General features: G+C 41.5%; 1 protein-coding gene and 1 pseudogene across 1 annotated transcript; one reads left to right on the forward strand and one right to left on the reverse strand.

Annotated features, from left to right (window-relative positions):
• Positions 1-291: 291 nt before the first annotated feature.
• The window catches only part of LOC117530561, a 32202-nt pseudogene continuing 6108 nt past the window's right edge, over positions 292-26385 (reverse strand).
• foxi1 (forkhead box i1) lies at positions 16744-18235 on the forward strand. The gene is made up of 2 exons (XM_034193883.1): positions 16744-17401; positions 17482-18235. Exons 1-2 carry the CDS (start codon positions 16816-16818, stop codon positions 17949-17951), a joined length of 1056 nt encoding a protein of 351 aa, XP_034049774.1. The 5' UTR covers positions 16744-16815; the 3' UTR covers positions 17952-18235.

Here is a 26385-nt window from a genome sequence, read left to right on the forward strand (position 1 = left end):
TATTACATACTTAAACTGGCAGCTTTTTCAATAGGCGCTCAGTGATTTGTGCTCGGGCATTGTGCTTCACCCTCTCTCTCCTCCACGCATTGGGAAATGCATCGCTTAATTGAGAGGATTTCCAGAGGCTTTGTGGGGAGGAACTGCCAGCAGACTCCTCTCTGCAGGAGGAATGTATTTACAGTGCACTCTATCCCCCTCTCATTTGTCATTTCAGCCTGCAATGTGTGTATTTTCTTTTGCTCTCAAAATGCTTTCATTTGCATGCTTGCTGAAAATGTGCACATTCTCCTAAGTGTCTCCTTCATGTAGCTGGAAGAGGACAATGTTTTCATAAATCAGCATCTGTGCTTATTTTCAGTCCCAAGTCTGTGTGAGAGTTTCTTGATTTTATTTTTTCTTCAAATGAAAGTCTTACACAGCAATACACATTGGCCACTTTTACATGACCCTAATAATCAGATAACTGTTCCTAATCAGATGACTGTAATAATCTGATCACTCTTGTTTACATGCACTTCAGTAATCCGATAAATGGGAAAACCAAGTTGACATGATTTGAGTTCATTAGGTGGAATTTTTGTGTAAGTGGAGAAAGAAGAAAGAGTAGCTCCTGCATAAAAAACACAGACTGAAAACAAGGGTTACATACAGTATGTAACTACATTTCTGTGAATTCTGGATGACTGCCAGAGTTTGTTGTCACTCGGAGTCGAGGCGATAGATTCCAAAAAAATGAATGCTGGATCACGTGTTCTCATATACTGTTGGCTGACGTCACCCAGGTCACGCCCACTAACATGACTTTGTTGGTATAAGACTCGACCTCTGTGCATGCGCGAGTGGAATAATCCAGGTGCTTAGTAGGTGTGATTAATGGTCGTCTATCACCTAGACTCTGAGTGACAACCAACTCTGGCAATCATCCAGAATTCATAGAGCCATAGTTACATATGTTAAGCGCCGGTCACAACCCACCGTGCGTTTTTTTGGGGGTTTTTTTGTTTTTGTTTTTTGCCGTACGTTTTCTGCGGATGCCACGGCCACTACGTTTTTGTGAAAACGGAGGTAGTAGCAAGAGGAGGGAGGGAGTACGTTCAACGCACGTCTCTATGAGTGTAATGATAAAGAGGGTTGACAATAAAGCAGTGTGTGTGTGTGTGTGTGTGTGTGTGTGTGTGTGTGTGTGTGTGTGTGTGTGTGTGTGTGTGTGTGTGTGTGTGTGTGTGTGTGTGTGTGTGTGTGTGGGGTCGGCTTTTCTTTTGATGTGTGCGTTATGAGCGGGACCAGAGCAGCAGGTGTTTTTCGGCATTGGCAGTGCATGAGCATGTCCAGCCTGTTAGTGAAAATTCACACAAGATGTGAAATGCTGATAGAGGAATATATTCACTACACACTTGATTACCAGCTTTTTAAATTTCAACTTAATTCTAATTTATATATGTGTATCACAGTCTTCAAGATCTGATACCTACAATTTAATTACATAGTATACTGCCTCCGTACAGATTTGGTTAATTCAATAGTAATTGAATGAAAATGTGCTGCTTTGAATCCGTACTGACGCAGTACTCACAACGTGCGTCATCTGTACTGCTGGTTAATCTGCAGCCTGACCGCAGTGAATGTTCTGCATGCACTAAAACCTCTACAGCGTGTCTGCGTGCTCCTAAATTTGTACTGAGGCAGTACTTACGACGTACGGATCTCTAAATTTAGCTCACGTTTTTGCAAGTAGACTGCACGCCTGTGCAAGTACGATGGGTTGTGACCACGGCTTAACTCTAGTTCTATTTCATTCCTCTTGATCGCCAGAGGGCGGTGCTTAACACCTGGATGATCTCATACCATTAAGGTCATGAGGAATCTGCACTTACTTCCCTCACTTGCAGTTCGAAGAGGCCGATAATAAGTCATCATCACAGGGTGAGGAGCAACCACAATAACTCTGTAGAAGCGGGCGAAAGTACAGGAGGAAGCCCACGTTGCTGCAGCACAGAGTTGGTCAGTGAAACACCTCTCAGGGCAGCCCAGGAAGTGGATATGCCCCGTGTTGAATGACGTCACTGGTGGAGGTTGACAGTTGCCGTTCCTGTAAGCTTGCAGTATAGCGTCAACGATCCACTGCAACGGTCTTTGCTTGGACAAACAGAGCACTAGTTCTGCGGAACTCAGCGGTCAATTCAACATAACATCTAAGTGCACAAACTGGAACACAACAGACTAGAATTAGTCTCTCCAGTAGACTGGGGGGTAAAGACAGCCAAGGTAACAGGCTGGTTAGCATGAATTGCCAAACCTCCATTTGGTTTAAAAAAAAAGGATGGGTTAGACCATAGAGTAAACCCCTGATCCATCAGATTTCCAGCGCACGCAGTTCTCAGCGATTGACAAGGGATGGAGCTCACCAACACGCTTTGCGGATGAAATTGCAAGGAGAAATGCAGTCGTAACAGACAACCATTTGAGGTCACCACCTCCCAGTGGCTCAAACCGTGAGGAGCATAAGCCCTGTAGGACCAATGCACATGTGTAACCCGCGGAGACCTAAACCGTAGAGCGCCTCTTAAAAAGCGACATATCGGGAGTGCGACCCTATTGAGTGGCCATCCACCATAATGTGCCGAGCAGAGACAGTACCAACATAAACCTTAATTGTAGAGACAGAAAGACCACTGAAGATAGCCAAGCAACACTGGTACAGAGCAACGCTCTGGGTCTACACCCTGTGTATTGCACCAACAGTTAAAAAGCTTCCATTGATTGTTACATAATGCCCTAGTGGAGGACGCATGGGCATTCAGTACAGTCTGCACGACAGCATGATCACAAGAGTTCACCATGGAATCTGGCCCTTCAGGGGCCACAAATACAGCTGAAGATGCTCTGGGTGAGGATGCCAAAGGCCCCCTTCAACTGCAACAAAAGGTCCCTCCTTTGAGGGAGAGGTCACACCTCTCCGCTGAGGAGCATCAGAACCATGTCCGTTCACAGGGTGGAAGCACCTGTGTGTTTAGGTTGGGAGTTATCTGGGAGTTCACTGTAATTTGGCAACTTGCTGGCGAGACCTGTTTACCTGAACAGCACGCCTTAGGGTCTGTTTGGCTGCAGGGCCGAAAACTGGCCTGGGATGACAGGCAGGGTGCGTAGTGATCCCCGCATGTCTCAGACAAGAGGGACTGGCTCGACCACACTTGGCATCAAGCTATGGGCAGGGTAGACATCAACCTGCCAAGCTCTCATGACATGTTGTCAAAAGCACGGAACGAAGCATCACTCAGGCTCTGTGAAACACTCATAACATGCAGTGTAATTTAAAAGAATACGCCAGTGGTCTGCGGTTTTTGGAGAAAACATTGACACCAGAGTGGGCACATCAGCGTGGCTATGTTGCGGGAAACACACAGCATGCACCTCAATTTCAAAATATGCTAGCGGTGTGTGAGTAACACAAATGGCAATGAATTAAACATTCATGCCACAACAGTCAAAGACAGTGCTGTATGTCACAGCAACGCTGCGGGAAAGACACAACCCTAACCCAATCTAAAAATATACCAGCGGTGTGTGACTAATACAAACACCAAGGAGTTAAACATTCATGCCACAGTGGTCAAACACAAAAAGACCAAAAAGTTAGCTTTGATAACCGTTAATCCACTAACTGAAAAGTTAACTTTTATAAAGCTAAACCGATAAATCCCTAAAAAATTTAGTGAAGGTTTCAGCTAAAAGCTAAACTGATAACTTCTAGTATTGACTCCAGTACACTGGCAGCTACTTACACAACAACGAGCCAGCGCTGCTGTCTCAGAGCAACCTTTTCTCAGCAAAAAGACTTGGTGATCAAAAAGAAAGGAAGGGCAGCCAAAAAAAAAAAATTCACATCATACAGACTTGCAGATGTATCACAGGAGTCATGCACAGCAAGACAGTTTTGACCTATGGTTAAAATTTTAAACAAACTCATTCCGGACAAGTTATTAAAATTTACATCACCTGTGTCGTTTTACAAAGTGAAAATATCAGCTATATGTTTTAGTTTTAAAGTAATGCACTAATTTTGAAGGTTTTAGTCTTTTACAGGCACACATGATGAAAAGCATTATGGGAAAATTCACTTTTGCCACACTTTTGCTAAAAGTGCTGAATCACTTAACAAACAGTTTTCAAGTTGCCTTTTTTTTTTACAAATGAAATTATTACAGATTTATTTGTAAAAACCAACACACATGTTACAGTTAATGTGTGTGTGTGTGTGTGTGTGTGTGTGTGTGTGTGTGTGTGTGTGTGTGTGTGTGTGTGTGTGTGTGTGTGTGTGTGTGTGTGTGTGTGTGTGTGTGTGTGTGTGTGTGTGTGTTTTTGTTTTTGTTTTTGTTTACATATACTGACCAACCAATGACAGGAAACTAATTTTCCCATAATGCGTGTTTGGTCTTGTTGGAATCCCCAAGGACAAGCTTGATGTAGCTTGGAAAATTAATTTTTATGTCTCAGCCAAAAATAAATAATATAAAATGGACAAAAGGTTCCAAATTTAAAAAAACTTCCACTACACCTAAAAACACATTTGATTGAGGAATGTGATGTCATGATTTTGCCTCGAGAGTCTTTCAGTCAGGCTTTGCACCAAATGACAAACATATTACATCAATTAGTAATCCTGAAAATTTCTCTTCAAATAAAACATGAATGTAATTTATAATTTAATAACTACTATAAAATAATATTGTCCTTGTTAAATATGTAGTTTGTGTAGTGTATGTGTTTTTATGGTATTTGCAATAACATTTATAATAAATGGCAACTAACTTAGAAGGTGTAATTTTGCTTTTTGCTGTGTCCTGAGTTCTAGGATAGGTCTGTGGTGGACAGGAACTGAGCACAGTCTACCCACACTGGTATTTAGAACACAAACACAAAATATGGGAGGTTCTCTGTCAAGTTAATGAATCTACATTGACTCGAGAGAATGCCTGTGAAGAGTGGCCACAAAAGCTCCCTGAGGTGAAGCAGTGAGGTGAGCTTTTGTTATATGACAATTAACTTATATTTCATTTAGTGGTTGTTTTCACTTTAGTTTCATGATGTATCCAAGAAGAGTGTATGTGTGCCGTGAACCTGTTTTTTTGTAATGTCCGCCAGATTATTGTGCCATTTAAATACAACAGCTACATTGCACTGGACTTTAAACCAGGATTCACTTTTTGCTTCTATGTCATAGCAGGGTAACCGCACCTGACCTACCTGATTTTTTCCCCCGGCGCAGCCAGTACTCTAGACGTCACTATGTGCAGGGAGTCACCAAACTTGGTATATGCATTACGCATAGTGACTCCAAGAAGCCTATCGATTTGTTGGTCAAAAGCTCAAGGTCACTGGAGCATAATGTGTAAAAAGCTCATCAGCATAATAACTTATTTTTTAACTACTCAGCTGTCGGCAAACCTGGTATGTGTGTTTTGTATATTGACCCAAAGAAGCCTATTCAGCTTCAATTTATTTTATTTATATAGCGTCAAATGACAATGCTGCCACAAGGTGCTTCACACGGGTAAGGTCTAACCCCACCAACTCCCCTGAGCAAGCACACAAGCGACAGTGGTAAGGAAAAACTCCCTCTGGTCTTAATGAGGAAGAAACCTCAAGCAGACCAGACTCAAAGGGGTGACCCACTACTTAGGATGGATCAGGTAACCCTGAACCATCCCTTAGTTATGCTGCTATAGACTTAGACTGCTGGGGGGGTTCCCATGATGCACCCAGTGTTTCTTTTTATTCACCTCTTTTTGCTCTGTATGCACCACTCTGCTTTTAATCATTAGTGATTGATCTCTGCTCTTTTCCACAGCATGTCATTTTCCTGATTCTCTCCCCTCAGCCCCAACCAGTCCCAGCAGAAGACTGCCCCTCCCTGAACCTGATTCTGCTGGAGGTTTCTTCCTGTTAAAAGGGAGTTTTCCTTCCCACTGTCGCCATGTGCTTGCTCATAGGGGGTCGTTTTGACCGTTGGGGTTTTCTGTAATTATTGTATGGCTTTTGCCTTGCAATATAAAGCGCCTTGGGGCGACTGTTTGTTGTGATTTGGCGCTATATGAATAAAATTGATTTGATTTGATTTGATTTTAGGCCATTCTAACAGTTATAAGGTTTTTACTAAAATTTGCAAGAACAAGAAGCAGAACAAATATCAGCAACAAAAACAGAGTCTGTTATTGAGATGAAAAACAGTCACTATTCACTTTGGGGTTAAAGCTCTAGGTTACTGGAGCATACTTGTGCTAATCTTGGGAGCGCAATAACTTATTTTCTAATTGCCCAACTGTCACCAAACTTGGTCTGTATGTTAGACATGATGACCCTGAGAAACCTGTTAATTTGAGGGTCAAGAGTCAAATTTATTGAACTGCACATTGTAAAAGCCTTCTGCGTAAAAGCATCATTTGTCAACGGTTAGCTTACCAATGTTAGCCCAGGGCATCATGGGTTTAGTACAGACTACGCACTTGTTACACCAACACACACATGGACGCACAGATGAGCATAGTTATGTTGGATATTTACACAAAATAAGCGCTGGGTGTGAAACCTTCAACTGCCTTGGGTGAAAACTTCCAATGACGCATGTGTTGTGCAGTGTGCTGCTTTGCGCTAGGTGGAAAGTGCAAATTTTTGTGTTTTGAACATTTTAGGGAACACCTGTACTGGTAGCCATGAGATCAAGTTCTGAACTATTTTCTGCGCTGTCTCCAGCTTCCTGCCAAATCTACTCCTTGTCGGTTTGATGCCCGAGTCTGAAGCACCAGAGATCTCGTTGGCATTTTCAACCTGAGCCCATTGTGTATGACGTGGTTTTTCTGCTGCATTTTCCACTAAATAAAAAAATCGTACAGTCTGCACTCTGCCTTATTAGCTTGGTCGAAGCTCATCGAGCCAAGTGGTCATGTGTGTATTTTATCCGAGGCCATTATGAGGCGCCGGGCTTTCCCACACTGTCAGAGATGTGCTGCTAGGAAACATATTGAGGGAACTGGTTTGATGAGGAAGCAGAGTTCCAAGTTAGTTCAGCTTGACGTGGAAATGCTAAAAAGCACAGCGTAGGCAGTCTTTATCCTTTTGAAGCAGTCTGTCTTAATGTGGCATTTTAATTTCATCTTTATCACATGTATAAACATCTCCAGCACCAGACGGAATAAAATGTTTTTTGTTAAATGTCAAAGTGCAATTATCATCCCCAGCCATTTTTACATCTGACATTATAATCGTCTGCTCTGAGCATCTTGTTGACCTTTTTCCAAGACGAATGCTAATGCAGTTAGGCAGAAAGGTTAGCACCAAATGTGCTTTTCAAGAGATTTACCTGTGTTTGCCTTAAACCCTGAACCATCACTTAAATTTAGTTTGATTAAAATCAAAACCTTTATCAGATTCTAGATGCTGATACATTTTGCTGCACAGGCTGATTGATGTGCAGATTTTATAACGCTGGTGAAGTCTGTGCCATGTGCAGCACACTCCTGCCCTCATGTGGACGTTATTGGTGCATGTTTGCAGAAAAGAGCATCATTTTCTGCTGCATACTGATATTAACGCTGATAACTCCACACTGTGCAGAAGCTGCACCGGGGGAATACGTCCAGCCTCTGCAGCCGACGCAGAGTCCAGCATGAAACTGATTTCTCAGAGGAGGCAGAGAGAAGCAGAGGTGTAAATCTGAGCCCAGTGCAGCTAATGGAGGCAGGAGGCCTGGCTCCCTGTGTTTCTCCTCAGTCAGCAGGAGGCATGCCGGGAGATCCAGGTGATGGAGGGTTGGGTCCAAGCAATAATTGGTCAGAAGGGACAAGAACATCTAATTAGGCAGACGCTGCTTCGGGAAGATGAATATATTATGTTTTTTTTATTTCTTTTATATTTGGAGAACTTTTATTTCAGCCATTTATCAGCTTATTAGAGTCAAAACCAAACACTGCAGAGGAGCTGGCAGCCAGACTGTTGGCTCTGAGGGTGTTACATCCTAATCAGAATTCCACTCACTATGTGTGGATTCCTATTTTAAAGACTCAAAATAAATTAGCAGCTAAAAAGTTTGGAAGTGACTTCAGTGTCATGGTGTCCTGAATGTTGGTGAGGGAAGCCACCAAGACTACGGAAGCCGAGAACAGACGTGCAGTTTTTTGTTTTGTTTTGGTTTTTTTTATGCCTCAATCTAAAGATTGAGTCAACAAACTTGTTTTTCTCATCAGGTCAGCGAACATGCACTGGTACTGTGTGTTGCCACATCCATGACACCCCAGAACCATCTCACCTCCTGGATGGCAACCACCCAGGCAAACAATCGATGGTTACATCTTGAAAGTAACCATTTATCTGCTGCAGCCAGACAAAACATGGACATCCACCTGGCCTTGTCCAATCGCTGGGATCCTCAACACTGAGGCACCTGCTTGCTAGATCACACCCAGAAGAATGCACCACGTGGCCAAAATAACTGACGTTTCCTCACAATGCAAGTGATAATCCTCATCTGAGTCACCTTAAGCAACTAGTCTGTTGACACAAAGTCATTCCAGTGGTACCCAATGATCCTTCAAAAAGACCCGGTACCAAAGGTATCCACCACCCTACGAAAGACATCCAGTCATCACCTTAGGTCACTGTTTAGTGTCTAAGTCTCACAACCATACAGTAAACTTACTTTTTAATATGGCATTCGCTTGGTGGTGAGTTTAACAATGGACAGGAATGCAGGAGCACATGTGCACACCATATCATGTGCAGTTACTTAACATAAGGACTTTGAAATTCCAAAAGTAAGCACGATGGACAAATAAACATGGTTTGGACAAAAGGAACTGTCAACCACGAATGGAAACTTGAAGTCTGTGGTGTTGCTGGGATTTTCGCCAAAATCTTCAACCGGTCCCTGACACAGTCTGCTGTCCCCTCATGCCTGAAGACCTCTACTGTAGTCCCCCTACCCAAGAAATCCCCCATAACCAGCCTCAATGACTACCGGCCCGTCGCACTCACACCAGTGGTGAAGTGTTTTGAAAAAGTGGTTAGAAGTCACATCATGTCATTCATAACCCCCACTTCAGACCCATACCAATATGCTTTCAAGGCCAAAAGATCAACAGAGGACGCGTGACTGCTGCCCTCCACACCACGCTGACCAACCTGGAGCAACAGGGTAACTACACCCATCTTCTCTACATGAATTATAGTTTGGCGTTCAACACCATCCTCCCCCATGGCCCCCTGAGGAAACTGCTGAACCTCAGACTACCTCATTCCATGTCTTTGGATGGGGACTTTCTGTCAGATCGCTCACAGAGAGTAAGGATTGACCCCCACATATCCACAGCTCTCACACTCAGCACCGGTTCCCCTCAAGGCTGCATGCTGAGCCCGCTGCTCTTCACCCTCTACACCAGGGGACTTCAACTCCAGTCCTTGAGGGTCAGTGTCCTGCACCTTTTAGATGTGTCCCTGGGCCAACACACCTGAATCAAATGGCTGAATTACCTCCTCAGTATGCACTCCAGTTCTCCAGAGTGCTTCTAATGACCTCATTAATTGACTTTAATTATATATATAAAAAAAATCTCTTTATTGCTGCTATGTTTTTATAATTTTTCCCTTTTTTTCCATTTGCACTTTGAACATACTATTTCCATTCTGTTAAATTTTATCTTTATTTTCTTTCTTCCCTGGGCCTTTTAAGTCTGTGTGTGGTTTACTCAGGTTTGTATTTGCACTTACCTTTCATTGTACTTGTTTCAATGACAAAGTATTTGTATCTGTGTAGCAAAAGGTGTTTTAAACTCCAAAAATAAGCAAGCTGTAAATAAATAAATGTGCACTGGACAATGCATTTGAACATGGACTTATGGCCCACAGCTCTGGAAACACGACAATAAAAATGTGAGTACATTTGTTTTTTTGTTTTTTTAATAGACTCTTTAATGTATGTTTTTGTGCATTGTTGTAATGTCCGTACTTATATTGGTGTTGATTCTTTTATTTTTTAAATAATTTTGTTTGGTCTGTTGATTCCTGGGAAAGCCCGCTATAAACAACGATTATTATTATTATTATTATTATTATTATTATTATTATTAAGGTGGTGCCACTTCAGCACACCATTTGAAAATAGTTTCTGCACGATTATTCTACATTTGGACTAATCAACTTCCAGGTTGGTATTTGGTTTGGTCTTGGAAAGGAAAAGGTCACCAGGCATTACAACCTAGGGGCAGTAGGTGGCGCTATCTGAAAACTTTTGAAACATGCAGTAACTCAACACCACTTTGACCTGTTGACTTCAAACTTAATACTATGTCCACTATGTCTTGAGGAAGGGAAGGGTAGTATTGAAAATTGTCAGCAGGTAGAACTACCTACATACACTGCCAGTCCTGCGACGGATGGACTGGCAGGTGGATGACCATTGCTTAGTCCTAACTTTAATTCCTGATGTTAATGGACTGCATTTATATAGCACTTTTCCATCTGCATCAGATGCTCAAAGCGCTTGACAATAATGCCTCACATTCACCCCGATATCAGGGGCAATTGATACAAATGAACTCGCAATTGCTAACGGTTTTGAGTTGTCTCCCTCCATCTTGCGGAGATGTATGGGTATGGGGCCTTGATTCTTGTTCGTATAGGGTTCCCGTTGTCCCCAATCAAAACAACATTATTCAAATCAAAATATGGCATCACGACTGCCCCACGCATTTTGTCTCCAACAATAATGGCCTTCTACTTCTGTCCTTTTATGGCAAGCAACACTCTGTCACTGACTTTTCCCACACCATCCTTGGTGTAGATGTGGATTACCTCTTGCTGGGTGGTGATATGGTGTGTTTCCAAGAGAGCTGTTATCCACAACACAAACTCTTGTCATTTTCTGAATGGCTGCTGCAACAGCTGACACACTAAAGGTCCTCTGATGGGCTACAGATGAAGCATGAACCAGGAGCCCAGAAAGTCTGGTTGTGGTGTGCTTCAGGTTCCCTGTGTCCTTGGACAGGTCATGTCATCTGCATTGTCCCAGTCCATACAGCTGTAAATAGGTACCAGCCTCAGCTGGAGAAGTAACCTGTGATGGACTGACGTCCTGTCCGCAGAGAGTCATAGTCTCACATCCGCCTCACACTATGCTATCCGAGGATAAGCACTGTCCCAGTGACCACAGGACTTGACAAGAACTGGTTTATATGTACATACGAGGTCTATTAGATAAGAAACCGACACTTTTATTTATTTTTTTAACTATATGGATTTGAATGAAGTACGATTACACCAATCATGCTTGAACCCTCGTGCGCATGCGTGAGTTTTTTCACGCATGTTGGTGACGTCATTTCCCTGTGGGCAGGCCTTGAGTGAGATGTGGTTCAGCCCTCTCGGCTGAATTCATTTGTTTCACACGCTGCTCGAGACGGCGCGCGTTGCTTTATCAAAAATTTTTCTGGACCTGTGAGGAATATCCGAGTGGACACTATTCCAGAAATTTAGCTGGTTTTCCGTGAAAAGTTTAACAGCTGATGAGAGATTATGGGGTGTTTCTGTCGCTGTAAGGACTTCCCACGGAGCGGGACATCGCGCAGCACTTCCAGGCGCTGTCGTCGGCCTGTTTCAACCTGAAAACATCCTAATTTAAGGCTTAATTCACCCAGGACGTCGTGAGAGAACAGAGAAGATTCAGAAGAGGCCGGCATGAGGACTTTATGCGGACATTCCACTGTTTAAGGACATTTTGTAATGAAAGACGTGCGCGCAAATTCGCGAGTCGTTTCCGTTTTTACAAATAAAAAAATGGCATATTTATAAATATATAAATAAATATATAATATATAAAAGCACATTTATCTGTAAACACCAACACACGACACACCTCACATTAATGTGTTGGTTTACAGTCAACCAATCAGTGTTAGCAGAGGCACATTTTATCCAGAATCCTTTGTGATCTGACTGTTTGTTACAAAACTTCAGAATTAGTGCTTTATTCAACATTAAAAGATATATCTTAACTTTGTACAAATGACAGAATTGATATTAATGGAGTTATTCTATCAGTATTCATTTTATTTACACCAAACCATAACTCAACATTGCTTTATTTTCCAAGACCTCCGCCTGACGGCAGCGTTGTGATTGAGTAGTGAGCTGAGCTTCATGGCTCCTCTCAGCTTGTTTCTGTGCTGGAAGCCATGTAGTAAACTGGAGCTTCCAGCAGGGGGCAAGATGCTCAAAGACAGAACTGTCTGCTGACTCATTGTTTGGGTCTGCCGTTGCTTTTGATGCTTCCAGAAGCGATCGTGGTGTTAAAACTCAAAATCAGCTTGTTAGTAGTTGCAAGTGTACCGGAGACAACACTGGAATTTATCGGTTATCGGTTATCTGTAACTTCCGATACATTTTTGGGTGGCTTATCGTTTTATCTTTATCAAATTTATCCAAACCCTCCTTTCCTGCACCCTGGAGTAGACTTTACCAGGGAGGCTGAGTAATAGGGTTATGACAAATCTCAAAATGTATTATTATTATTTATTACATATAGCATCTGTAGTTTTTTAATAGTGTTTCAGATTTGTGTATTAGTGTTAATAAATTTGCTGTTAAGATATTTATCTGTTTTGCAAGTAGAACGAACCTCCTCCATCAACTTTACAGCCGTCTCAGCTACTATGTTGGTGTGAGGCACATCAAGCACTGATAGTTCCTTTTTCCAGTGAGTAGAGAAGCATTTCACATCTTTGGGACACTTAAGTTTGGATATTGCTGACAGCAGGTCTTCATAATCTATCTCTTAATAGTGTTGGTTAGAAAACCAGGCCCGCGACCATGTAGTTGCAATGAAATCGCAAGTTACCCTCAGCTGTTCTTGTCAATTTGGAAGAATGAAAACTGCAATAAGTGCAAAAATTCCTCATGAGTTCCACCTGGCACTGTGAAGTGTTGGCAGCTTGTGTCATTTGATGTGAGGCCATTTTTCCTCCGTTTTGTAAAACTTGTATGCTTCACAAAGCTCAAAAGGGAATTTAAAATCATCTCTCCAGCCAAGGTTCTCATATTCTGGTATCACTTCTGTGTCCATGTATGCATTTTGCAAATCATCATACTGTTCCAAAATCTCATCAATAAACTCATAGTTAATGTTAGTTGACTCTGACCGTATAGGAAAAAGAAGTTCAACACATGTTGCAGAACAAGATCAAGAATGTGGTGCTGACAGCCGATATATTGAGGTTCATTGAATCCCTCGTCTCGGAATGTTCTCTGAAGCCTGGCTACAACACCATTTTTGCAACCAGTATTGACTGCTGTTGTATCAGAGATGATCATCTGTTATCAATTTTATCTATTTTACCTTTATTTTTTATTTCTTTTAATTATTGTTATTAATATATTTTAGCAATATTTATTTGTATGTATTTTCTTGTTATTTCTTGATACTTGCTAATTCTTTTTTTGTTACGTTATTTTTAAATAGTATTGTGTAAACTCATGTATTTTTAAAAGTGATGTGGTGCTAGGTGCGGGAGATTTTTTTCATGATCCAATGAAATAAACTTCAAAAAAGTGATCTATGGGTAAAAGTTTATCAAATGCAACATCAGGAAAATGAAAGTTTTGAAAAAGGTTTTGTAGTCATAACCCTACTGAGCAGTGTGATGCCCCTGTAATTGGCACACACTCAGTTTGCCACTCCTTGGGCACTGTCCCAGACCTCAACGTGGTGTTGAAGAGACGTCTCATCCAAGACAAATCCCTCCACACCCAGAGCCTTCAGCATCTCTGGACAGATCTCATCAACCCCTGGGGCCTTGCCACTGCAGAGTTATCTACCTCAGTGACTTCCACCAGAGAAACTGATGATGATCCTCCATCAGCTTCCAGCTCTGCCTCTACTATAGAGGGCGCTCCACTCTTGATGCAAGAGCTCCTCAAAGTGTTCCTACCAGCGTCGGATTACCTCCTCAGTTGAGGTCAACAGAGTCTCATCCTTACTGTAGACAGCTTGGAGTCAGTTCAGTCTGTCTGAATTTGACATATTCTGTGTTGATTTTGTTTTTAAACATTGCTAGGACAAGGTTAGACTGGTTTAAACACTTTTTAAAAATAGTTTACATCTTTTTGCCGCAGATTACCTGTTAAAGTTTATTTAAATCTGTGTGAACGTGAGATTACTGATTTTTCACTGGCTGCCAAATGTTTTCTGGATATATTAAGTGATTTTTTTTTTTTTTTTTTTTTTTGGGTTACCTGCCATTGATCAATATATGAATTGATAATGAACGTAAGTGTTGACATCACACTGTTGCCATGTTGTGCAGGAAAAAAGTGCAGAGCTTCACGTATCTCAGTTTTTTTTTTTTTTTTTTTAGATTATTCGTTACTTTCCACGAATCGGCACTAAACTCTTTTTGTTGGATGTGTAAGTAGCTTTGTGCGTTCGCCAGAGGGAGACGTTGAGCAGGTGGTTATGGATGAACAAGGACCTCGCGAATGACGTCATCGTACCGTCTTGCGATTCAATTGGCCTTAAAATCGTTGAACAGTCAAAACAATAATCAATCAGCAGAACACACACACAGTTAAAAAATAAACAAATATTAAATAAATGTTCAAAAATATATATAAATAATTTTAATAAGTAGATATAAAAACAGTTGAGACTTGCTGGAGAAAATCGTCCAGTCAAAAGAACTTATAGTCTTATATTGACAATAAAAATGACTTTGTAGAAGAGCTCACAGTGTCAGAGGAAAGTGACGTCAGCCACTGATCTATTACATACAGGGATAAAGGCCACGCCCCCTGCGGAGCCCACTGTGGATTAAATATATATATATAGAGAGAGAGAGAGAGAGAGAGAGAGTTGAACACACCAAGATATCAGGAGAAATGTCCTGCAGCCAACACAGCCACGAATAAATGAATAAATAAAATCCCACTCTGGGGACTTGCGTCATAAACACTTTATTATGCCACAAGTTTATTTTGTGACGTGTCAGTCTATATTATTTGACAAATAGAGTGACGTTTCGTCAGATATGTTTGTTCTGCTTCGAAACGTTTCCTTTCAGGTGCGCTTTTAAAAAGCCGCATCGTGTTTCCCCTCTGAGCCTAAGAACCAAAGAAAATCGCCAATAATTATTTTTTCACTTTCGTGAAATACAACGTGGGCACAGTTATTATTTCATGTAAATTCAAATTCAACTTTTAAAGCAAAAAAAAAAAAAAAGCATTTCTTCATTTTCAGACGTTCTTTTATGGTAAAATGTTGGAACAAACATTAATTTATTATTATTCTTTTTGCACATTAGGTGTTTTAAAATTGCAGTGACACAGAATGTAAATATCTTGCAATCTGTGTTTTTTTTTTAAGTGCAGGAGCCGCTTGATGACATTAAACGCGCAGTAGAACGGATCTTGGTGTTTGGGTTTTGGCGCTGTCCTACAGACAGTTCAGTGATCTTAGGCGTCGTGCGTAAAAAAAATACAGTTTTTCCAGTCTGCTACAGTGCATAGAATTTATTTATTATGTTAGATATTGTCAGGATTACTGTATTTTTGGACAGACGTTGGTCTAATATAGGGATCTCTTATCACATTAAATTTGTAAAATATATCACATATTTGCAGGAAACATTAATGGTACACGTTCACACTGCTTCACTAATACACAACAAAGACTAGCTTTAATATTATCTATTCGTGTGTGATTTTACTGTTGCACAATTACTGGGGCTTTTTAAATCGAATGTAAAGTTTGGTGCATAATTAGGCTCTTTACAAAATGTTGATGTTGAATTACCTGGCGCCTTATTAGGTTGACAGGTTTGTTAAAATATTAATTTAAAATTCAGATTCTTCTGAAATTACGTGCATCGATCGTTTATCTGACATGTGTTCGGTGCCAAATTTGGATATTTAAAATAGGTCCAAAGTTTGCTGCGTAATTTCTCGCTGTCTTTAAAGCCACATAAATTCGTGAGTAATATTAAAATTGTTAAATAATTGTTAAAATGCACTGCGTAATTAGACACTTTTTTAAAAATCAAGTTCGAACTTATGTTTCCAATTAAAGCAATTTGGTGCGTAATTATGCTTTTTTAATCTCAAACTTAAAGCTATAATACATAATAATAGGCATTTTTGAAGGGTCAACTATATGCTTGATGAGGGAGGGCGTATTCAATGACTCAAAGAAAGTACAAGGTTTTTGTGTGACTGCATTTTGTGTCAAATAAGTTAAAGGCATATGGTATAACTGCGCATTTTTTAATCTATCATAAGGCTTCGTGCATGCTTGAAATTATGTTTGTGCGTAATTGTGCACATAAAGGTATCCATCATCGATTTTGGGTCTGCTATAAATCAAGACCCGGTGCGTAATTGCGCACGGTTTATTTAATGACAAATACGAATTGTGTGTGTGATTCTGCACATTTTATATCAACTACCGCGTAATTACGCAAAGCTTTTAAAACGAATGTACGTATGCGTGCAAATATCCGTGCGTAATTACGCGCTATACTTGACAGTTTAAAAACCAGCGCGTAATTACGCACGGATATCCATAAGACTTAAAGACAGCAGGGTTCAGTCCGGGTTTCGGTGCATTGATAGGGAGATTGTGTCGACAGAAAAAGGAGGGGTGTGACGTTTCCAAACGTTTTCTTCAGTGAGTTACCTGTGGAGACATAAATACTCCTCCTCCCTGTGTGGAGGACTTCATTCCTGGGGGACAGCCAGACTCCGAACTACTTTTTGTGACTTTGGCTAGTGCGGATTATGAACGCTTTTGGACACCAACCGTCGAACCAACAGAACAGCCCGATTCAGCACCACAGCGCGCAGGAGCTCCTGGACATGGCCGTGTACTGTGATAACTACGGCATGTACCAGCAGAACCTCCACCACCACCCGCAGAGGCCGCCCACGCACGCTTCCAGCTACGGCCTGGGGGAGTACGCCTCCGCTTCCACGAACCCGTACCTGTGGCTAAACGGAGCCGGCATCAATTCATCGGCCTACCTTCCCGGGAACAACGGCGGCTCGTACGGTTATGGATCGAACCAGAGGCAGTTCTTACCGCCTCCCAGCGGGTTCGGCGGAGCGGACCTGGGCTGGCTGTCCATCTCCAGCCAGCAGGAGCTTTTCAAGATGGTCAGGCCTCCTTATTCCTACTCGGCGCTGATCGCCATGGCCATCCAGAACGCGCAAGATAAAAAGCTGACGCTCAGTCAGATATATCAGTACGTGGCTGACAACTTTCCTTTTTACAAGAAAAGCAAAGCCGGGTGGCAGAATTCGATCCGACACAACTTATCTCTGAACGACTGCTTCAAAAAAGTGGCCAGAGACGAGGATGACCCCGGTGAGCGCCTAAAGTAAAAAATGTTTTCATAAAGTTGCTGTGAAACCAGAGTTCTAACATGATTCGGTTGTGTTCCGCAGGTAAGGGGAACTACTGGACACTGGACCCGAATTGTGAGAAGATGTTCGACAACGGCAACTTCAGGCGGAAGCGGAAAAGGAGAGCTGACGCCACCGGGGCCGACGGCGCCGCGCCGCCGGTCAAAACCGAAGACAAGATCTCGGACACGGGCAGCCTGCTGAGCTCCTCCCCGCGGAGCCTGCAGGGATCTCCGCCCTCCGCGGAGCCCAAGTCCTCCCCGCCTCCGTCCGCGGAGCACAGCACGTGTCTGAGCGGCTTCGTGTCCGGGGTCAGCTCGCTCCTGGCGGCTCCCCGCGGCGCGGAGCAGGATTTCTCCGCACCGGACTCCTCCTCCTTCACCTCCTCCTCCTCCTCCTCATTCTCTTCTCTGAACTGTGACGGCAGCAGGATGAACTATTACGCACCGAACCTGTCCAATCATTTCAGCGTGAACCACCTGATCTACAGCCGGGACGGCACGGAGGTGTAGCGGCGCGCCACCGGGACACTGTCGCTACCTCCTGTTTTTTTTTTTTTTTTGTATTTAACATCTCCGTGATCCCAAACTGACACTTTTTCAGTAAGTTTGTCACTTGGATCCAGTGCCCTTTTTACATTTTTTTTTAAACCGCTAGCTGTTGAACTCTTGAACACGTCACAAAGGCTCTGTGTACAGAAATTATTTTCATAAGAACGAACGTGTAATTTAGAATGAATTGTGTTTTATTTAAACGCACGTCGATGCTTGAATAAACGTCATTTATTTGAACTTTAGTTAACCGAAGTGTTGGTTTTACCTCCTGGTTTTTAAAAAACAACATTGATTTGAAGATTGTGTTTGAAAGAAAATATCTTGATTTTAGAATTTGATTTAAAAAATTGATGTTTTTATATCTTTTTTACTTATTTTTACACAACAGTTTGAACTAAATTTATATATTAAAAATGTGAATGTTTCTTTATTTGTACTAAAGGACATTATTTACAAAAGGATCAGAATTAAGAAAAGTAAGACTATTGTTATTATTCTGTTTTCTACAAGGCACCAATATTCTTCAGAATTTGTCAGCTGTTTATGATAAAATTGTAGGCTTTAAAAAAATTGTAAACAAATTGACGGTCTAAAAATACACCAGACTTGTTGGTAACCCATTCCACAAAATTTATTTGATTATCTTTAAATCAGCTAGTCTGAGATTCTTAAACACTGAAACACACCTGCTTTATGACAGTTTAAAGCCCAGTCCAGTCTCAGACTTTTTTCGTGCCCCCGTCACGAAAATGGGGTGAGTTTTTATTATTATTATTATTATTATTTTACTATTTATAATTCAACCCCTTCTCCTAACTCTAACCTGGACTTTTAGTCAGTAGGTGAAATTTTTGTGAAACAAAACACTGAGACACAACATGGACTGTTGGAATGAATCTGATGGCAAGTTTGTGAATTGATAGTGTAGAGAAATACACAATTGTTTAAGCAAAAGAAATGTGTAATATGAAACACTGCAAAGCCACAACTTAAAAAAATGATAATTGAGAATTGTAAAATCAGAATTTGCACCTGGAGAGGGGATTTGTGCTAATTATTACTTTGTGATTCAGTGTTATCACAATACATGTATGAATGGCTAAAAACTAAAACTTGTTCCCAATTGCACGTCTTTTATTTGATCAAATTTGTACTTTATTTCCATATAAAGTTATTGAAATATCAGTTACAACACAGATTTATTTAAATTTTTTGTTCAATTTGTCATATTTTCAGTGGGTCACCACAATGATGGTCTCTTTAAACAGCATAGAAGGATCAATAAAATTACAGAAATGAATTCAATTACTTTTAAAAGCTTCTGAATGACTATTTGCCATAATTCAGTGTTGATTGGAGAATGTTTGGCTGCATTTAGGAGTCTAAAGGAAGAACCAGGGCCTTCTTGCTTTTCAGTGCAGGAAAAATCTGAAGAATAAAGGCAAGGATTCTGGAGCACAATGTTTGATCTCCACAAGTCCGGTTACTCTTCAGAAAGCATCGTCAAAACATTCAGGGGACCATGAGCACAATCTGTTAAAACTGTAAGAAGCTTAAGACTTCCAGACTTTACATCACTCAGGAAAGAGGCGCAAAGTCACACCCAGGAATTCATGAACTCTCCCACTAAATGCCCACTAGAACCTCAGGATCACAACTAAAGAAGTGATGAAGAGGTTGGAGGCATCACATAGAAATGTGACATCATCCACCTTTAAGAGAACAAAAAGTGCACCAACCAGATGAAGCCATTACTTGATAGATGTTTCCAGCTGATCATCAGGACAGTGGGTGCCTCCCACCCCCACCTCCAACCTGTCCATCATCCTTACTGCAAATCTCAGTGCTGCAAGTCCATGTCCTGCATCATCATCACTCTGTCACTCCAGATTTCCTCTCAGAATACCACCTGTCCTCTCTGAGACTGTTTATTTTTGCACTTGAAGCAAGCATCTCTCTCTCTCTCTCTCACACACACACACACACACACACACACACACACACACACACACACACACACACACACACACACACACACACACACACACACACACACACACACACACACACACACACACACACACAAGAGAAAGTAAGAAAACCCTACCTTTGCTGCTTTCTGATGAACAAAAACAATCTTCTTGCCTTATGGAATCAAAAAATAATGACCTTCTGGTATTATGAGTCTATCATGAAAATCTTACCCGTTTTCCTTATGGTGTTATTAAGAAAACAGCCTTATTACTTTATGAGGTCATGAATTAAACTAACCAGCTTGAATCATAATTTTGTAAAAGAAAAACCTGACCTTTTTGAGTTATGATGCTATAAAGAAAAACTAAACCTTGCTTTATGGCATCACAAAATATGACTTTCATGCATACCTTACCCTTTTACCTTATGACATCATAACAGAGATGTAACCTTACCTTATGTAGTCATAAAGAAAAATATAACCTTTCTGCCTTATGAGCTCATCAAGAAAAAACTAATCATCTCACCTCATGGGTTTATTTTTAAAAATCGCCTTCTTAAATTTGGATTTTATAAAGAAAATTTTGTCCTCCTTGATGTGATTTTATAAGGGAAAAGTGAACTTTCTTGCCTTATGGCATTCCCATTTTAAGAAAGCAGTGGTCATGCCTTGTGATGTCATGAGGTATAACTGACATCACAAAGGTCTATACAAGAACGATTGTTCTAGAGAGCACCAAGAGTCTGCTGATTTCACTGTTTAACTATATAGCTTGAGAATTTTGTCACGGAAACTGGCACAACCTCAGCTCAATTTTATTCATATTCATATTCATATTATTATTATTATTATTATTATTCCAATAATATCCATCATGCCTTCAATTTTTCTTTCACAAAAAAAAAAAAAAATCCATGAAAAACTTCACTCCCCTTCTCTTTGATCTTATAAGAAATAATAAATAAATGCTTTTAAATGTTCAAAATCTTGCCAAAAAAATCTGGTGTCAAATGGCTGTAGGCAGTAAAGTGTGTAAGACAGAAACATTTTCTGCTTGTCAAGTCCAATCGGCTCGTTTCAACGGGCAATCGGACCTTTAACTTCCACAGAGTTCAGAAGGTCAGTGTTTTGTCTGGTCACACACGCACACTGAGTGTGTTGGATGATATAACCTGTTGAATTTCCCACCTGTGTCCAGCTATTCCCAAGTCCTGTCACGCAAACCGCTTTGTGTGTGTGTCTGTGAATCCTGTTAATGGGATTTTTTTTCTCATTGTTGAAATGCATCCACTGAACAACTAACCAGAGTTCAACAGCGCGTAATTGTGCTTTTGTTGTGCATGTGACCCAGGGGACACACAGGGAAGCCCACATAGTGAGGGAAACCGTTAAATAGCTCATCTAGTGGAAACGTTCAAGTAATTTATCACCCCGCTTCAGTCTTACTTCCAAACAATATGGATACGCACGGAATCAAAGCCTGTAAATAAGAGGAAACACCTCTTAATTGGTTGATAATTGAATTCACTCAGGCGCTCTGTGGTTTGGAATAAAAGAAAAATTAATTGACAAGACTTTCATGCCCCTTGTTGGAACACAATGGATGCTGGATCCCCTCCCGGGCTCAAATGGAAATATTGTGATTTGAAAATCTGGGAACAAATGATCTCCCTCAGGCCACATTATGCTCTATTATCTATGCAGCAGGATCAGACAAAGAGGATTCTTGTCATTGAGAAGCAAGTTCTCACAGTAACATGTTTTTTGTTGAAATTACATCATGAGAAAAGAGAAAGCCCCTCACTGTCTGAGGCCTTTTAGCTCTTCTAGCTCCCTCAGTTCAGTATTTTGTTCTTTCTGGCCTAATGTTTAATTGTCACAAACAGCAATTCAATATATTTTTACTTTTTGTTTGTAGACTATTTGAAGCATTGTGACAGTAATGGGCTGCTTTTTCTGCAAAAGCGCTAATGTTTGACATTAGCGCTTTTACAGGAAAAGCGCTAATGTTTGACTTTAGCTAACTGAGAGTGTAACACAGTGGAACATTTACTAAATCAGGACGTTGGTGGCAAACACTGTATGTTGATTTTATTATCAGTGTAACAAATAACCATGAAGTAGAAAAACTCAGGAAATATTTATTCAGCGTTCAGTTAGCACCCGAAGCTACAAAGCTTCTAGCAATGTTAGCTAAAGCTAAACACTGTAACAGGACAGTGTTTGTTTTGCTTTGTTTTTACATCAAGACAAAGATTTACACACAGATGCTTTTTAATTTTTAACAAATCTGAGCAGGAATATTTGTAGGGTCTGGATTTGGACTACAGACTGTGATTTATATGTATGTAACACTGTTATTCCTGCTGGATGAATCATGCATTACCATGATCAAACTAAGCATGAATGTCCATTTGTTCAGTAAAATGTTTCTGACCTCAGTCAGTGTTAAATGTTAACCTACTGAATTTATGACTAATATATGAGATACATGAATATATATTGAATCATGACGTGTTTCATATGATATGACACCAGAAAGTTAAGTGCTAGGTTTCATGCATATTCCAATGAATTCCCTTGCATATGCACCATGCACGTTTCACATTTAACATTCAGAAATGTGCATTTGCGTTTTGGCTTGTATTAGGGTCCATCTTAGGTTTAGAATACAGTAATACTAGTTAAAAGATGACTTACCACTTTTTATTTTCCCTTGGTTGAGCTTGTTGTTGGGGACGTCATTATTGTCTCCCAAAATACGCTGGATATGTATGTACGAGGTCTATTAGAAAAGTATCCGACCTTATTATTTTTTTCAAAAACCATATGGATTTGAATCACGCGTGATTGCATCAGCCAAGCTTGAACCTTCGTGCGCATGCGTGAGTTTTTTCACGCCTGTCGGTTGCGTCATTCGCCTGTGAGCAGGCTTTGAGTGAGGAGTGGTCCAGCCCTCTCGTCGTTTTTTTCATTGTTTAGGAATGGCTCAGAGACTGCCGTTTTGCTTGATCAAAATTTTTTCAGAAACTGTGAGGGACATCAAAGTGGACACCATTCGAGAAATTCAGATGGTTTTTGGTGAAAATTTTATGGGCTTCAAAGAGATTACGGAGTGTTACTGTCGCTTTAAGGACGGCCCAGAGTGACTGGTGGTGCGCCGCGCCCCGAAGCCGCCATCGACAGGCTGAACGACCATTTCATTTCTAAACGGATGGCTGTATGGATCCGTGACCATCGTGTGCAATTTCTCTGGTTATCACAAGAGCTGGACATCAACCATTTTCCGGCAGATTTCACTTTTAACAAGAGATTTTGTCATAGAAAGCCAAGCAGAGGCTTCGTGCGTCACAATGGATTCACTACTGGAGCGAGACAAACCACCTCCGTTTTGGTCTCACAGGACGGCTTTGAGATGGCATTCAGACAGCTGTCGGTGGTTTTTCCATCGAGTGATTATCTGAGAAATTGTAGATGTGCCTGGACATGCCAGAACATGTCCCGTGAGGCTTCATCACAGGGTTGCTTTGCGCCATGCGGCACCGCTGCGATGCGCGAAGCCTCCGCTCCTCTTTCCATGACAAAAACTCCTGTAACAGTGGAATGTGCCGTTCATTTCCAAACTGGACACTGTATTTTATCCGGGACGACACTGTGTTTTATCCGGGACATTGTCTGACTAGCACAGGAACTTTGAAAAGACGTGGACATCAGCACTTTTTCGGCACATTGAGAAAGACGTGCGGAGGAATTCCGCACATCGCGGCGGTGCCGCATGGCGCAAAACAACGCCGTGATGAAGCCTCACGGGACATGTTCTGGCATGTCCAGGCACATCCACAATTTCTCGGATAATCACTCGATGGAAAAACCACCGACAGCTGTCTCAACGCCATCTCAAAGCTGTCCTGTGAGACCAAAACGGAGGTGGTTTTGTCTCGCTCCAGTAGCGAATCCATCGTGACGTGCGAAGCCTCCGCTCGGCTTTCCATGACAAAATCTCTTGTTAAAAGTGAAATCTGCCGGAAAATGGTTGATGTCCAGCTCTTGTGATAACCAGAGAAATTGCACATGATAGTCACGGATCCATACAGCCATCCGTTTAGAAATGAAATGGTCGCTCAGCCAGTAGATGGCGGCTTCAGAGCACGGCGCACCACCAGTCACTCTGGGCCGTCCTTAAAGCGACAGTAACACTCCGTAATCTCTTTGAAGCCCATAAAATTTTCACCAAAAACCATCTGAATTTCTCGAATGGTGTCCACTTTGATGTCCCTCACAGTTTCTGAAAAAAATTTTGATCAAGCAAAGCGGCAGTCTCTGAGCCATTCCTAAACAATGAAAAAAACGATGAGAGGGCTGGACCACTCCTCACTCAAAGCCTGCTCACAGGCGAATGACACAACCGACAGGCATGAAAAAACTCACGCATGCGCACGAAGGTTCAAGCTTGGCTGACGCAATCACATGTGATTCAAATCCATATGGTTTTTGAAAAAAATAATAAGGTTGGATACTTTTCTAATAGACCTCGGAAACCACAAAATGTGCACAAATTTGTTCATTCATTTTACTAAACATAAATAAATAATCTGGGAAACGGCTGTTCCTTCCTTAGTTTTTCAATGACAATTGCCACTTTTTCTTATAGCCAAGTACTAGGGCCTTGGGACATTTTGGTGGCAATGGAGGGGGTGGGGGGCATGAAGGGAAAATTTTGCATATTAAAGTAAAAGAGCATTAAGGTTACGTCACTGTGGTGTAACTATGTTTTAAAACCAATGTAAACCCAGTGTATGAAGCTTTATGAATAGTGTACTGTCTACCGGAGCTCTATGTATGAACTAAGTTGAAGTTGTACCACCAAACTGCTGATTGCCATAAATTAAATACATTCAAATAACTCAACTTATTTGTTTAATCCATCACAGCTGTAAAATAATTCCTACATAGACCCTGAGACCCATTGGTGCTAGTGCTTATCTCCAGATTCCGTAGCGTCAAGAGGATGACAGCCTACGACTCCCCCTCGATGGAACGCCATTCCAACACAGGTTCCTTCCCCCGACAAGGTCACTACCCAATTCCAGTTGGATGGACCAAGACAGCACAGATTAATTATCTTGTCCAAAGACACAGACAGGTAGCATGAGCGGGATTCACACCCAGGTTTACACATCGGTGGACTAGCTCCTTAACCACTCAGCTAGCTGCTCTATGACAGATGTAAAGAATGATGAAAAAGTTTACACATTGCATGTAGCGTTGTAGCCATGGCATAATTGTGCCGTAAACCAGCAGGGCGGGATTAGCTCTGGGATTTTGCTCATGTTTAAAACATGGCAACTCAGGCAGTGTGACATCAGATGGAATCAATATGACATTCCAGGCATTTTGCCATCTTGAAAAACCAATCCACTTGTTGTGTAGCGCACAGTGGGCCACCTTGTGTGTGTGTTTAATGTATTATGCTGTAACCTTACAGCGTTTATGTATCTGTTTGAATTCCTTTGGCGTTACTGTTACAGTGTGTTTTCTCAAAAAAAAAAAAATAAATAAAAAATACTCCTGTGCCTGCAGGGCCTCATTTAGTCATCCACATGAATATCTGTTGGGCCTCCATGTCTCAGATCCGCCTGATTGAGGGCACCGGCTCCAGGGCTTGACACAAACCCAGAACCTGTACATCAGGGTGGTTTCAGTCCCCACACATGCCTGTTGGGCTAAATCCATAATGACGGGTTTCAGCCTCAAAGGGTCATCCCTCCAAAGACGAAGACTGCTGTTAACGCGAGGACCCAGAGCCAGATTCTTTTAATCCTTCTACTCCTTAAATCAGATGTAACAGTCATCGACTGATGCCAAGTGTGGAGAAAAAACGCATTATCTGATGCACGTGCACCCCCGACACACACACATGTTCCTGCACTCTGTGTGACCTGTTGCTAATCCGAACTGACAAAGACATGAAGAAGAGTCGAGCGGAAACGCGAGCTGTTAGCCAGTGAGTGATGTGAGCTGGTGATGATGAATCATGTTGCGCTGAGCGGTGTGAGTGAGAAACGTTACTCCCGCCAGATTTCCTAATCTGATAAAAAGCTCGATCAAGTCTGGCCAAGATTTTAAAAATGGTGCTGTGATGATGTTGTCATTATTGAAGCAAACTTGGACATGTTTTAACATGTTTATACAGCGATTTATAAAGGATTTCAAATTTTAAAAAATGCGATCTGAACTTTGTAATTCTCCACAAACCCATAGGACACCACCTTACAGACAAATCTGAGGGGACAATGAAAAATGCCGACTGTCCGTTTGACCCTAGGGAAGATGATAGCTGAGGTATGGGGGGGAGCGCGCGCTGCTGGTTACCACTTGGATCTACCCTGAAAATTCACATCTGTTTTTAGCAGTCAG

Source organism: Thalassophryne amazonica, chromosome 18, assembly GCF_902500255.1.
Source record: "Thalassophryne amazonica chromosome 18, fThaAma1.1, whole genome shotgun sequence".
Lineage (NCBI taxonomy): Eukaryota > Metazoa > Chordata > Actinopteri > Batrachoidiformes > Batrachoididae > Thalassophryne > Thalassophryne amazonica.